At 33.3% G+C, this 16,478-nt stretch overlaps 1 protein-coding gene across 1 annotated transcript; it reads right to left on the bottom strand.

Moving 5' to 3' along the window:
• Window positions 1-769: 769 nt before the first annotated feature.
• On the bottom strand, window positions 770-4,377 carry LOC149151250 (indole-3-acetate O-methyltransferase 1-like). Its single transcript, XM_089445048.1, has 4 exons — window positions 4,252-4,377; window positions 3,710-4,159; window positions 1,310-1,576; window positions 770-1,225 (listed from the first exon to the last, which is right to left on the bottom strand). Exons 1-4 carry the CDS (start codon window positions 4,339-4,341, stop codon window positions 863-865), a joined length of 1,170 nt encoding a protein of 389 aa, XP_089301174.1. The 5' UTR covers window positions 4,342-4,377; the 3' UTR covers window positions 770-862.
• Window positions 4,378-16,478: the final 12,101 nt, after the last annotated feature.

The following is a 16,478-nucleotide window of genomic DNA, read 5'->3' as shown; positions in this document are numbered from 1 at the left end:
ATTATATACCTTATATAATATAATTACGCTTTTTTCATTTTGAAAACAATTTTACGAACAAACAAATAGCATAGTTTAAAGAATTTATAAATTGGTTCCGAAAATAATGGAAATTTTAGTAAAAATATAATAAAATAAAATTAGGATTAGCAAAAATTTATTAAAAATTTTAATTTTATATTTACTATGTAATCTTTCATGGATAGCACATACCTCACTAGTTCCAAAAAAAATTGTTAGTGTAGGGAATTCAAAATGAGTTATCCCAATTTATGTTTATGAAATTCTTTGATGGGAATTATAGTACCACTCAAACAAATACTTTGCCATAAAATATATCTCAAAACCTTTTCTAATTAATTTTTTTTTTTTGTTGGGTAATTTCTTGATTTTTTAAAATATTTTCTGAAAAATTTATGATTTTAGGTGTTTAATTGTAATTTTTGAAAGTACTAAATCTATTTGTGATTTTTTTTTTTTTTTTTTAACCAAACTCGCCAAAAATCTACCATGAAGTTGAATTTGTGGCCTAAAATGTGTTAAATGGTATTAGCGTGTTAACCAGGAAATGTTTTAGATCCAATTAGATATTGAAGAGATATTTTATTGAGTTATTTAGATAGTAATTAAAACGAGCGGAACTGTCAGGCATCACCAATGCATATAAACGAGTGAAACGCATCACCGACGCATATTTATTAGATGGTAATTGAAACGAGTAAAACTGTCAGGCATCACCGATGCAATTAATTACAGGAATGTAAAACGAAGCGATAGCGACACCACAGACAATCCTAAAAGAAGAATCCAGTCCGTGGTACAATGGATTCTAAAATCCCACATGGACAGAAAATGGTTGATCTCATTTCCGAAGGAGAAAGGCTCCAACTTGATCATTTCGATTGTGCACGTAATCCTGGCATTTGGCAGCTGCCATCTCTTCAATCGTCAGGAAGAATTCATCGGTTAAAACATCGGAAGCCAAATGAGTCCTCACAACATTCTCGAACGCTGCCCTGTACATGTTGGTTACCATCCTCCCGAACATCTTCTCATCGCATTTTCTCACCTCTGAAATTGGATGCAAAGGCAACCCACCAAACAACTTTACTCCCTCCACAATCTCAAACGAATTCTCCATCTTCACTATGCTCTCCAACTCCTCCACATTTGGGGAGAACACCGGAAGGTTGAACGACTCCATTTTCTCATTCTCAATCTTTCCCTGCACCTCATAAATCCATATTAATATATTGATATCGACACAGAGAGTTGCACTGGATTCAACATAAGAAGAAGTATATATTACCTGTTTGATAAGCTCTTCAAACGCAGCTTGCATGTGATGAGAAATGTGTCCTATTGCGCTTTGCTCTTTTATGTCCGCGGAACTACGACCTGCTAGACATATGAACATGCATCCGCCAGGTACCATCTCCTCTGCTCGTGCTGCTAGAAATGCACAAAAATCTTTGCGAAATTGGGAGAGATAAGCAGCACCCACTTCATCTCTGGATATATAAATTGCTTCTCCATTCCAAGCTGGAGAATTTCTATCTACAACGCTATTCGGAACCTGCAAATGTCATTTTAATTCAGTTATTATGCATCTCGCATAAGATACTGAAGAAATGTAAAAGAACGATGAAATGGCTATCGGTTTATATGAAGCAACAACAGGTTTATAAGCAACCATCTAAATTTGTAAATCTATGACAAGTTAGAAATGAAAATCTCGAAGAAAAATAATATTGATTATTTGTTTGTTTTAGGATTTTTGATGATGGTAGAGTGTCGAATAGATGCATAAAATATTGAAAAAATAGAAAAGAATCATAAAATAACCATCCATTTATAAGAAACAATTACATTTATAAATCCACTTATATAAAGCAAAATCTTGATGATGAGAGGAATGTCTACCCTAAATCATAGTTACCAACTTCGCATTCGCATTCGGATTCAGATTCGATTTCGATTCGATACGTTAAAAATTTGAATCAAAAATATTTAATTTGAAAAAAAATCGACAATAGATATCTTAATTTCTTTTTTTATAAAAACAATATTTTTATTCATTCTTTTCTGAATTTATTTTAAATTAAAAATCACACAACTTCTATATCTTTCAAAACTTACCTTTAAAATATATTCGTAATTCAAACAATTATTTATCTAAAATATTCATAATAATAAATATAAATACATTTAACAAATATATAATAACCTACCAAATTTATCACTCTTTTTCTTCACAGTATAACAAATTCTTTCTGTATCTATTTTCTGGACTCTTAAGTAGTAAATTGGTAAAATTTCACATTTTACTATGATTTCTAAATTTTCCCAGCACTAATTGATTTTTAAACTTGTAAATTTCCCATTTCAATATGCTTTTAATGTTCTTTCCTTATGCTTGGATGCCATACAAGTCCCAACCTTTATAAATTAAATCAGATGCCACAACCTTCGAAAAACAAGTAATGATGCAGAGTCTTGGCAGAAGTGCTGGAAGATTGTTTGATGTTGAGATTGTGCTGCACTGACCACAACCTGTGAGCATTGATCTAGTTCACCTCTAAGCTGCAATTCTGTGCAATTGACAACTTCAAAGCTGGCACTACACTTTTGTTGAATGAAAGCTCTTGGATGGAGGAGACATTACTAATGTCTGATTTTTAGCAAAGGTTTATATGAAGTTGGAGAAGACATTACTCATGTCTGATTTTAGCAAAGGTTTATATGAAGTTTAAAATCAAAGGTTTATATGAAGTTGGAGATTTACTTCTGGAAGATTTCACAACAATCCACTAATCATGTGGGCTTGTGATCCAATCAGACATGTTAGCAACATCTTCAACTTTACAAGCTGTGGCCAGTGCCATCACTCTGTCCCTGGGAGTTCTTGAGCATTGCCTAACTGACCTATTCACCTCCCCAGTGCATTCCCCTATTGGGCTTCCCCTACAGAATGGGAGAAAGCACTGCACTGGTCCACCTCTTTTCTGAATCTCTCCGAAAGCATCTCTCCAAAAGCATTTCTCCAGGAAATCCCGGATCTGAGGTGAAAGCCATGCAGTATCTCAGACAGCTCCTCGGTGCATCGATGATGTCAACCTGCTGATAGTTCTTATTGAATGAGCATCCATGATGTCAACCTGCTGATAGTTCTTATTGAATGAGCATCCATGATCTCAACCTGCTGATATCCATGATGTCAACCTGCTGATAGTTCTTATTGAATGAGCATCCATGATCTCAACCTGCTGATAGTTCTTATTGAATGAACAATTGTCCGTCTGGGTAAACTATGTAACCTTTATCAATTAAACCTGATAAACTAATCGAATTTGGACGAATAATACGGTATTCGTACCGAATCCACGAATTATCGTATTTTTTTGCCCGATTCGAGCGAATTCGGTAACTATGCCCTAAATGATGTTAGACACAGGAAAAAAAATTATACCCATATCATATTCCAAAGAACCAATTCTACCCACGTCATATTCGAAAGACTAAATGTAGAAATCTGCACGCTCAGACATTGACACCAATTTATTATTGGTTTACCATTCAAAATTCTATAAATTCTCCTGACATTAGATATAAATACTGTCTTAAACTTTACATAGTCATTCAAGATTTAATTTAAAAGACATTTATGTGCTTTCCGCGTGGAAAGGGGCGAGGGAGCAAGATCATTTACCTGCGAAAGCCAGTGAAGGCTGCTAGAAGAGTGACAGAAATGGAGGCTTTTCAGTGGGAAAAGTCTCTTGTAAAACGATCCGCAGACCGCTGCTGCGGAGTAAGATCTCGTTGACGGAGGCTCAGTAAAACCACGCTCAGCTTCATCTGTTTTGTGGGCATGCTCTGCTGATTGATCATGTGGAGGCAACGAGCGAAGGAGCGAGTTAAAATCGTTGGAAGGAAGATCAGCGAAGTAAACCTGAAATTCTGGCAGCTTCACAGAATGAGAAGTACACGTTGTTTGGACGGCTCGAACGATGGTGTCCGCGACTAGAAGAGTGTTAATTCCCGTTGCACACCCAAAATCTGCAATGCGAAATACACCATTTTCTCCTTTCATTGTATCAAGTCTGAGATGCTGGGAAATTTCACGCTCCAGAATAGGTTTTATCACTTGTATCATTTTCAACTGCGTACATCTCAAAACAATAAAATAACGTCAACAAAATTTATTGCTGGCAACAGGATCCAACTCCAAATATTACAATGTGTAATATAAACCTGTGCAGATAAAGAAACGCGAGCATAGCTGGTCTCTCCATCTCCGCCCTTCATGGCCAGCACATTCTCCATTGATTTCACGCAGTCCATCGTATTGGACTACAAAGCAAATGCAGAGTTCCCAGCCTGATGAAAGGGTGCTTATGAAGTTGGTTACAGGATGTGGGTGAAACTGTGCATGCTTTATTAAGCAAATGAAAGTCCCGTCAAAGTTACGTACCATAAAGCGTGTGGCATAACCTCTATTCACTGTGCGATGGATTTATGACTCAGCCGCAGGGCCGGTTAAACACGGCTTTGTATCTAGAAGTGCAAAGAGATGAAAAGTAAAAGAGATGGCGAGTACGAAGCAGACGGAAAGAAAGCGTTTGGGAGGACCTTAAATTTTTTGAATACTGTGATTGATTTTTTTATTATGAAGAAACTTCTTCGTAGGTTCTTCACCCACCCATTAAATTTTTTGAATACTGTGATTTTTTTATTATGAAGAAACTTTTTCGTAGGTTCTTCACCCCTCTGCCCCATTAAATTTTTTGAATACTGTGATTTTTTTATTATGAAGAAACTTCTTCGTAAGTTCTTCACCCCTCTGCCCCATTCAAGTCAAATTTTAGGCCAATGGTCCTCTTGGCCTCAATCAAAGTCAAGTCAATACACTCAGACCCATGTAATTGTCTTCCGATTTCCGAAATCGATTTCTGCATCTTTCATTTTCCTATTTTTTTTATCTCCAATGATATGAGCGTTTGACGGAGGATGGAGTTTGCCAAAACTGCGACGTTGTGATTTTCTCACTATATATCTCTCTCCTTATCACAATTACTTAGAATACACACCCAGTTTATACGAATCAAAACAAACACGTCAACTCTCGCTGTTATTCACATTTTTAAAACTTATTTCCTAAAAAAGAGTGAGTTTCGAGGCGACGACAATTTTTCAAGATTTATAATTGAATAACAAAATTAAATAAATATTAATATTATTTTTAAGTATTTAAATTTAACATAGAATATTAAATTAAATTACTCACCGAATCTAAACATGGAATTATCATAATCATATACACAGATACCATACTTCTGCTAATTTTTCGTTGCTGATGTTGATTTGAGCTATTGAGTGATTATATGATTAATTAACATTAACCTCCCTTTTAATTCAATGTTTTTGCCAACATAACCATCCCATATACAACATTTTGCATGTATTACATTATGGAATTCAATATTATATTATATTATATTATAGGCTAATATTTTAAAGAATAAATGTAAATGGTAAAAAATATATTTTATTGGGAATAAAGGTTATAATAATTTTATTTTAAATTTTAAATAAAAAAATTTATATTATTTATATAAAATATGTGTATTTTAAAGGAAAGTGATACTTAATATGATATAATAATTATATAAAAAAAAAACAAATTATTAAAAATAATAATAAAAATAATCATATTATATATAGATAATTTTGATTTAAAAATATATATATATATATTTCAAAGTGAATTTAAATTTATATTAAAATTATCTGAATTTAATTAACATATTTTGAAATCATATTAATAAAATTGTTTAAAAAAATATTAAAATATATTATCATATCTTCTTAAAAATCATAAAAGATATTAAAATCATATTAAAGGGAAAAATAACAACAACAACAAAAAAGTTAAGATGAAGTGAGGGCAATGTTAAGATGAAGTTGTCCCAACAAATATTAATAATGAAGAAGCCACAAACTTGAAATCCTTAATAATAACAAATAGAGTAGTCTAACTAGGCCACAATTTTACTCGAAAAATAGTGGAAATTTCAGCGAGATTTTGATTAAAATCCAGCAAAATTTTGGGGAAATCTAGGTTATAGTTGTCAAGCTTCATGATTTTGGGCGCCCTGAGGATTTTTGATGGTGCTAAATCAACTTCCACCATCAAAAAAGTATTTAAACAACCTAACGGTTGGATTTTTTGAAAGAAAAAATGGTTGGATTATGTCGAAAATTTGTTTTCCAAGCAAAATTGTGATTTAGTTCCCGAATAGTAAGTGCGTTATTCAAGATATAATCGATCAAGGAAGTGACAATGTTCCTTTAATCATTTAATCGAGGGATAAGACTAGGTTGTATATTTGATTGTATTGTCATGAATTAAACATATCAAATTAAAAATGATTGGGATATTGTCTTACTCTTCTTTGTAGACCTAATCTTCTTTCCTCTAACTCAATGTCTCGCGAAATAATGGCCCAATTCCTAGCACATTATTCATTGGAAAGTGAATTTTTCAAAATAAAATCAAGCAGAGAATGAGCAATGAGTTTGATCATGGATCCAAAAGCCAAGGTTAGGTTGTTCTGGAGACTAAATTGTCATGGAACTAATGAGATTTCAAAAGATTGAGGGAATGAATCGTTCGCTAGTATGGTCACCAAAAAATATGTTGATGTTATTATAAGATTAGTAAATCAACTCCCTCGAATATCCTTCTCATAACAGGATAATGAGACACGCTAGCTCATATATGAAGGGCTGTGGGATTATTTTATGTATTTTATGAGTTTTTTGGATTTTTATCAATTAAAATAGTTGTATATACATTAAGTACAATAATTATAATTGAAATAAAAAAAAATAAAAAAAATATGCAACATATAAATAGAAAATTCAAAATGAAAGATTAGACAAAAGTAACGAACTAATCGGAGCCCAAGGTTTTGTACAACATAAGTTGTTATAATTACAAACAAGGTAGTAAGCTAATTAGGATTGGGGCAACAACCTTGTAACATGTAGAGCATAAACTAACAAAAAAAATAAGTAAACTGCTGAGAAATAGTATAAAACAAATCAGATATAGAGAGGTATATAAACAGGTATTTTATGAATCAATGGCCGATTTTTATTGAAATGAGACAAAGTGTAGCCAAAATTCTAAAATTCAATCCTTTGTGAAGACTTTTGACTAACCAAATCATAGACTATTGCAATGTAAAGCTATCATATATAATAATTCGAGAAAGAAACAAGAATAGCATCAAAATGAAATCCTTCAAGCGAGTAAGATGTGGGCAACTTGTTTTTCTGCAAATAACTAGTTGTTAGCACTGCTAGTAGATTAGCTTGACCTTCAAACAACAATAAAAATAATCAGAAAGACACAATATACCTAAATAATAATTAGTAATTTCAAAGGAGCCACCTAGCTTGCCCGTAGATGATATAGATTTGTTGTCACCATCATGATTAGATTCAGAGTTTGTGAGAAACTATAAAAAATAGTGGCCAGAAGTTATAGCATACCTCTCCCTCAACTGTTCTACTTTTTCCTTCATAGATTTATCCTCTTTTAAGAAGGCTTCAAGCAGTTTTGGTAGTTTTTCTTTAGGCTTAAAATGATTATTTTCTTTAGTTTTTCTAATCAATGTTGATTAGATAAATAAGAGGAGAAAATTTTAAAGGTTGTTAAAATAATTAAATTAAGACTAGACTCTAATAGGCAGGACCATCTATAATCCATTCAGCCACGTTTCCTCTTTATTTTATCATAGATTGTCATTATGTGTCATTTATATGTTGACCTTTTTCATTTCAAATCAAATTGTTGGTTGTAACATATAACACAAATAAGAATTAACCATCACAAGTAAACAACCATTGCATATAATTCATCATTAAAGTAAACATTACATAAACTAAAAAAAAATGACTCCTTGTACCTCCATGCTCCTTGCTACTCCATAAAACTCGTATCCAAGTGGTATCACAAAATACAAAGCGTAACATGCACATACATATAACCATTCTCCTCTTGTCAAAATGATAAGCATAGTATCTGGTGATCAGTTTAGACGAATAACTTCACGTCATAAACATATTAACACAACTACTAGCTAAGTAAGGTAACTTGTGTTGTAGCATAAGTGATGTGCATAAAAAAGAACCCTGATCATTTCCTTTTCCCATGAGAAGGAGATGATTCTGCTTATTGCTCCTCTTGTTGTGGGTGTGAAGTGACTGAGTGAGATGGTGTGTGAGAAGAAGCATAGGGTGAGCCTTTTTGTGTTTTTTTCTTGTTCACGGGTAATTGGCATGGGAATGATTGGTTATTTTGATGGCTAAGCAATAGGACCAACCATTATTACCTGCTGCTTAGAATTCTGATGTGCAAAAGGAGTATGATGAGTAGTAAGGGTGTTATAGGAGGAGTGTGAGCTATTCGTGAGGGATCATATCATAAGTGTGATATGTGGGAGTGGTGAGGGGGATTAGGTGGTGAAACAATGGGCCAACCATGTACAGATTGTACAGGTTGTGCAGAAATCGTTGTTCCCCAACCATCATTATTTGGGTTATCAACAAGGGCGGAAACATGTGGGGGAACAAGAACTATAAAAGGTTGTTGTACCAAAGGAGGTTGTTCTGTTTGTGATTGTACCATAGACTGAGGTTCTATCTAGCCCAGCAAACTAATAACACCATTGTTAAGCAATTGTCTTAGTTCTTGGGGATCTGCATCAAAGTGGATAGAGACCCTTGGTCTCCTATCCCTTCTTACACCAAAATTTTGATCTCTATTTTTGGTCCTTCTTCCCCTGCCTCTCCCTCTGTTCATATAAAAAAAAACTGATTTTGCATAAATGAATGACTAAATACACATATGTGATTAATGATTCAATGCCATTTTTTATTTCAAGAATGAAACATTGAGCTTGAAGAAAAAATAGAAGGAAAAAGGTAATCAAATAAGGATAGGGAAAAACTTTGTATGCAGAAAGATGAATCCAGGCAACAACATGAACTTTTAAACAAAGTTGATGGTCAATTCGAAGTAGATGCCTTTTCTCCTTTTTTATTTAAAAAAAAAAACAAATGCCAACATATATACGGAATCATGAGTCTTCGTAATAAAAAATAAAAGGAAGAGAAACAACATGAAGGGTCCATACCTTTTTTATTTTACGATTTTTAGAACAAACCTGTAATGGAGGAGATGAAAACGAAGTGACACATCATAATTGAAAGATCCCAACAACAAAATTATACAATTTTCAACACAAGGTTGAATCAAGAACCCTAATGTAATGGTCCATTACAATTTGACAGTAAAACGCTTACGAGTTGCCTCATAGGTAATTGTAATACGATAGGGGCTAAAATAGACTCAAAGAATGTTTAACAAAACCAAGCCATAATGGGTCAAGAAACATATAAACCCTCAGAGTTGTGGGTTTGTTTATTCAATTGGAATGTGCACTCAAATTTTCCAATGACCACACCAAATGAAAATCTAAGCAGTTCCCTATGCATGGCCTTCACATGGGTTTTGCGCTCAGGACCCTAAGGCCCTAGAGTTCCTGCATGCGGTTAATTAGAGTAAACAAAAAATAATACACTCGATGAGGAATAATAAAAATAAACCAATTTTTAGCCACAAACACAAACCGTAATGACACAAAATATAGCGAGATGTCTTAACAGTTATTGAGGAGGGAAAATAATAACATTTTTGTTTAGGCTGGTATATTGTAAGTAGGGATTAATCCCTACTTGTTAAATAACAACTACATTCACATAAACTACCATGACCATTATGGTAACACCTAAGTAAATGCCAGACCAATTTTCCCAAGGCTCGAAGGCCTCAAAGGCTCCAAGTCTCTAATGCACAAGGACTAAGCTTATGAAACCATGCAAATATTTTCTAACTGAACCCTAAGAGACACACAACCCAACAAATGAATTCTATAATTGCCCAAGAAATACCAACATGCATACATAGTTCACAAACAGTCAAGGGGAAGAGGTTGAAAGAGGAAGGAACAAAAATTTGTGTGCTTCACATGAAAACAATGGCGGTGTGTAGATACATACCTGGTGCAATGTGTAAAGAAGAAACTGAGTTTATACACTCAATTCCACATCGTGTTATTGAACTATTGATGCAATGAACTTTTCTGCCAACATCTCATGAAACCAACCTTGTGGTAACGAGATTTGCAGCATAATGACTCAAGGCATCGAAAGGTTTTCAAAATTCCAAGCATCGAGAAAAGAACTGAAGGGTGGCAGAGTAAATGCAAGAGAAGAGCGAGGTAAGTATTGAGTTTCCAAAGTATAACATTTACGTGTCGAGGAGCTGACTTGGGTCTACAACGTGCCACGGAAGCGCTGCCAACTAATGAACTAATCAATCAAACCAATTAGAATGAGCCATATCACTTGCCTCATCACACTATCAACGTAAATCAAAACACTGCATTAAGGCACGATGGGATGGGCATTGTATTGGAATGTGTAACATTTAATTAAATTGAAAGTTTGTTGCTGGAAAACAAATAGTTGCAATACTAATCTATGGAGTTATGATATATTGATTCCGAAAAACAAATTGCTAAAATGTCAATCAAACATATGTCAATCAAATGTCGAAATATTTGATAGTTGGCGTGCAAGATATATAACATCGGAAATCCAATTGTTGTATGGCACCTATAATTTACACACAAATTTACAACATACTCACATACCAATTACCATAATGTTCACAATGCATAAATTTATAATCTTATATAAAATGTTCATTCTCATGCTCTTAAACAACAACTTCAACCACCCTTCAATCATACCATAAGCCATATGATCACATATATATCCAAGCCATAATACATAGCTCTGATGCCATACAATTAATCATAATCAATTATTTCTTGAATAATATTATTTGAGAGGTATATCTTTAAGAGAGGTCCCACCTATTAGGCCTTTTAACAAGACACATTATTTAAGGGGAGGATTATTTTAGGTGTCATAATGGTTTGTGAATTTTGTTAGTATTGACCCTTGTCAACAAATTACAATATTGATTTGACAATTTTTTCCAGTATTTAAAAAAATACTAAAATATTACCAAAATCAAAATATTGATTTCAAAATTTGTAAACTTTTGTAATTGATTTAAATGTATATTTCATTGATAATGAAGTTTCCATAAAGAAGAGGGAAATTGTTAGGAAATTTTGTTAAATCTTAACTGATAATAATTTGTTAATGAGCAAAAATAAAACATTTGAAAGATTCGTTGTTGGTGGTCTTTTAACACCATCCAAAAATCGGAAAGAAGAATATTGTAATTCTACAAGAATTTAGAAAAAAGATAATTCACAGGATTGGAGGAACTTAGACTCTCTTAATAACGCCAAGTTATGTTAATATTGTGTTTTTATTTCCTTATTAGCCTTCTTTGCTCTTTGTACAATAGTGGATGCTCTGAATCTACCAACCCTGGCACATGCCTTACGATTTTCATAGAAGGGGGACCCCATAGATATGTAATAAACATCATGTTGCTTCTTCTATTCAGTAGAACCCTAAGAACAACACTTGTGAATCTTACATTACTCAACACCTGCAAGTAGCAACAATCACCATAATTTATATAAGAATTTAATCCATCAAACAACAACCTAAATCGTTATCATACAATTACTTGTAGTAAGTCTCCCATATTGACTACTAATTAATTGGTTATAGCAAGCAAGATAATCCATCTTCCATCCTACAACTAAAAATGAAAACCTTTTACTCAACCCTGGTAAAGGAGGTTGAGGAGTGTAGAGTGTGTCTAAGGGGTCATTCCCATCGTACGAAATGGTTGTGGACAAGGAGGATAATAGTTCATCTGCAATGGCCTACTTGTTGCAACCCATTCAATATCACACCATTTTGGATCTCTTGTATTTAGCCTGAGGATTCTATCAATTAATGACATCATGGATAAACTCGTATTCGGGAACTCAACGAAAATCCAACCATGGGTTCATTTCATTTCAAAAATCTTTTGGGCAACTGTTTAGTTTGAAATTTCATTTCAAAAATCTTGCGGGAAACCCCTTAGTTTGAAATCTTGGGTAGGCTGATAGCATTTGAAATTTTCGCACGAAGCTAGCATTGAATGTTATAATGGATTTGTCTTATCCTCCAACACTTGTGATCACATCTAGAGTCAAAGTTGTAAAGCAAGCTACCAAAAAAGTTGGAGCAGAGCGACCGGTAAATCGAGGGACCTTGGAGTTGTCAAACATGATCATGGTCATGTATGTATGGTGGGCATGCCATGAGGTACTATCATGGTATTGTTGGGATACCTATTGGTGTATTAAATAACCAATAACACAGTATTATTGCTCGTTGGTTTGGAAAATTGAAAATCTAGTTTATTGACTTGACTTGAGTGAGGTAGAGGAGCAAAGAAGGTTACTAAGGAAAATAAATTGCAATAGAACTTGACGTTATCAAGAGAGTCTAAGCTCCTCCAAATCTATGAATTATTTTTCTTTCTAAATTCTTATAGAGATGTCATATTCTTCTTTCTGATTTTTGGATGGGGTTAAAAGGCCACCAATAGTGATTTTTTCAAATGTTTTATTTTGGCTCATCAACAACTTATTATCGGTTAAGTTTTAATAAAATTTCCTAACAATTTCTCATTTTTAATTGTCATGTTTATGTCAACTTCATTATCAATGAAATATACATTTAAATCAATTACAAAAGTTTACAAATTTTAATTTTGGTAATGTTTTAGTGTTCTTTTAAATACTAAAAAAATTTCTCACATCAATATTGGAACTCATCATTATTAGCGAAGATTTAAATTTTATTTATTACTAATATTTACTAAAATTATTAGAAAAATAAATTCCATTTCTAAAAATCCAATAAAAAATAAAATTATTTAATTTATTTTAATATTTTAATTGTGTAATTTAAAAAATGATATAACTTTTTTTTTAACAAAAGCAATCGAGATAATTTTCATTCTTTATAATAAAGATTTACAAAAATATTATAAGCTCATGATGATGTGGTATAACTTTGAATTTCAAAATGAAATTAGTGAAAAATACAAAAAAAAGAAAAGAAAAAGAGGTAGGTTTTGCAATAAATTTAAATAATAATAGTAGTAACAAAAAATCACTTTTAAATATAATATGATTGTGAAAATTGAATAATTATATATACATTTATGATAACAAAAATACAAATAACTATGTAGATATATGTATTCACATTACAATATCTATTTAAAAATATTATAATAATAATAATAATAAAAGGGAAGGTGTATATTTATATTTTTCTTTGGTATTTTAATTTTTATATTGCATATGTTATTTATTTCATTTAATGATAAATGAATTATATGAATTGTTGAATTGAGGCTTTTGTGATCCATAATATTTATCAGAAGAGTTTCAGTGTAAATCACATGTAGAAAACCTTTGTCGACACGTTTCGAACCAACTAGTGTGGTTCATCGTCAAGACAAGTTGAGGAGTCAGATCATAGCTGCAAGTTAAATAGGGAGAGCAGATCTTCCAAACAGCTAGGTGCGACCATTAATGGTTATATAAACATGGCTATATTATATAATAATATTCTAATGTTAATTATGGGTTAATAGTCATATACTATCTAGTCAAAATAACTAATTATCTTCTTAATAAATAATTTAATAATTTATATATTATATATTTGAATCTTGTACTATTTCATTTTATTTTTAAAATTCAATAATTTATATATTATGATATATTGTGTATTTGAATCTTATACTATTTCATTTTATTTGGTAATTAGATTAATGTATTTAATTCTTTTTACTTAATTTAATTATTTAAGTCCAATATGGATAAGATAAAGTCAATCAAGGTTAAGTAAAGGGGTTTGGTTAAATTTATTTAAGTCTTTTTAATATATTTAAACATTTAAATCCAATAGGGAAAGATATAGTCAATCTAGGTTAAGTAAAAGGGCTTTTGGAATTAATAAATTATTATTAAATGGAATTAATAAATTATTTATAATTATTAGTTAAAAAAAATGGATTTATTAAGGTAAGGGTAAAAAACATAAAATCAAAATTATAAGTAAAGCCATTTAATGGATCTAGGGATTAAGATATTATTGATAAGGTATTATTAATAAAAATAATAGAACGAGTGATAAAAATTAAAAAAAGATGGAATATGACCATTAATAAAATAAATTAACCAAAGGAGAAACCTAGGAGGATGGGGAAGGATACGGATAATACGGGGAAACCTAGAAAGCTAAACAAGGGAGGAGGGGGTGGGGGGCAAGGGAAGGCAAGACTAGGAAGAAAGGGTAGGGATCCAGCAACTACTGATCTTCCAGCCGTCATCTCTATTGAGATTGTTTGGCCTCCTTTCAATTTCAATGGCTTCCCTGAATTTACGATGATGGAACTGCGCAACCTTGGCAATAACCTTGGCCTCCTCAATACAAATATGATGCTTGGTCTTTTCTGCATGCTCTGCTAACGCTAAAGACTTGGTTCTCCCATGTCTTAGGTCAGCTACATGTTCGTTGATCCTTTGATGGATGGAGCGTCCTGTTTCCCTGATATAAGGGGTCCCACAAGAACAAGGAATCATGTAGACACCCTTCATGTCCTTAGGGTCAACAGGATCCTTCACCGATCAGAGGGACCTACGAATGGTGTTGAGGGGCCTAAAGGTTGAGGGAATATTATATTTCTTAAGAATCCGAGCAATCTTATCTGTGGTTCCTTGGACATAGGGAAGATGGACACCTAGGAGATGCTCTTTAGGTTCTTTTTTAATTACTGAATTCTTGGAGGCTTTAAGGAAAGCCTTTTGACCAAGGCGCCTACTATAGTCATTCTCCATAAAGACATTAAGGAGATGGGATTTCTCCTTATCGAAGCTCTTATTATCAGAAATCCTAAGGGCATGAGTAGCGAGGGTGTTAAGAACACCCAATTTTTGCGTGGGGAAATGATGGGAATTGGCATGAAGATATTGCTCAGTATGTGTTTTCTTCCAAAACATTGAGTGGGAGAGGGAACCGTCAATATTCTTAGAGATAAGAATATCAAGGAAGGGGAGGCAACCATTAACTTCTTTTTCCATGGTGAACTTAATGGCAGAGGATTGACAATTGAGGTGATTGAAGAAGAGATCCAACTCCTCTTGGCCATGGGACTAGATGACATTAGTGTCATCTACATACCTTTTCCATAGCTTGGGTAGGAGACGGGCCGAGGCTAAAGCTTTGGCTTCGAAATCTTCCATAAAAAGATTAGCAACAATAGGGGATAGGGGTGAGCCCATGGCAACACCACAGGTTTGTTCAAAGAACTCACCCTCGAAATAGAAAAAAGTGGAAGTAAGACAGATCTCAACCAGCTGAGCGGTATCGAGATCTGTTAGGCGATAGATCACTTCCAAGGCCTCCTTTATAGGGATACAAGTGTAAAGGGAGACCACATCAAAGCTGATGAGAATGTCCTCAAGGTCAAGCTTTATGTCCTTAAGCTCTTTCATGAAGGATGCAAAGTGTTTTACGAAGGACTTTGTATGGCCAACTAAGGGCTTAAGTTTAAGGGCAAGGAACTTAGCTAGAAGGTAGGTCGAACCACCAATGGTGTTGACAATAGGCCTCAGGGGAGCCCCTTCTTTGTGAATCTTTGGCAACCCATAGATCCTAGGAGTAATGGGACTGCTCTCAATGAGTTTATGGCTTAGGGAACTAACAGAGTTACTGGACTTAATGGCAAGAGCCACAACCCTAGAAATTTTCTTTAGAGGGTTCTTGGGCAGCTTTTTATAACTGCCACTATTGTAGAGATGATCTAACATCTTCCTGCGGTAATCATCCCTGTTGAGGATGACAGCAGCACCTCCTTTGTCAGCCTTCAGAACCACGATATCTTTGTTCTGGTTTAAGGATTTGAGGGCGACGAATTCCTCATTGTTGAGGTTCTTCTGAGGGGGCTTAGCCTTCCTAAGGACGACAGCACAATCCTGCCTAATAGTGTCCTTAATGTTATCAGGAAGATCTCTAATCCCGTATTCCACGTCGCAAATAATGTCATCCACCGGGATTTTTTTAGGGGCAAGGGCAAAGTTTAAACCTTTGCCTAAAAGTTTAAAAACAGAAGGGGGAAAGGAGAAACTAGATAAGTTGACAACTTTATTATTTCGGGAGGGAGGGGGAAGATTATTCTCAAGAGATACATTATTAATGTTATTGTTAATTGATTCTTTATTATTATTATTATTATTATTAAAATCCCTATTAATATTATTAATATTATTATTCTTAAGAGATACATTATTAAGATTAATGTTATTGTTAATCGATTCTTTATTATTATCATCATTATTATCTTGGTT

The sequence above is a fragment of the Pinus tabuliformis genome, chromosome 9 (assembly GCF_031772625.1).
Source record: "Pinus tabuliformis cultivar Carrire ecotype Pingquan chromosome 9, CPIR1, whole genome shotgun sequence".
NCBI classification, from domain to species: domain Eukaryota; kingdom Viridiplantae; phylum Streptophyta; class Pinopsida; order Pinales; family Pinaceae; genus Pinus; species Pinus tabuliformis.
This window is presented reverse-complemented; position numbering and strand designations above follow the sequence as displayed.

Bases quoted from the DNA above. Each gene is read 5' to 3' on its own strand.
- LOC149151250 (XM_089445048.1), bottom strand. From the start codon at position 4,341: ATGGACTGCGTGAAATCAATGGAGAATGTGCTGGCCATGAAGGGCGGA. The intron at 1,577-3,709 runs GTAAATGATCTT...TGACATTTGCAG, and splicing joins GCCTTCACTGGCTTTCGCAG to GTTCCGAATAGCGTTGTAGA. The intron at 1,226-1,309 runs GTAATATATACT...TATGAGGTGCAG, and splicing joins TTGAAGAGCTTATCAAACAG to GGAAAGATTGAGAATGAGAA.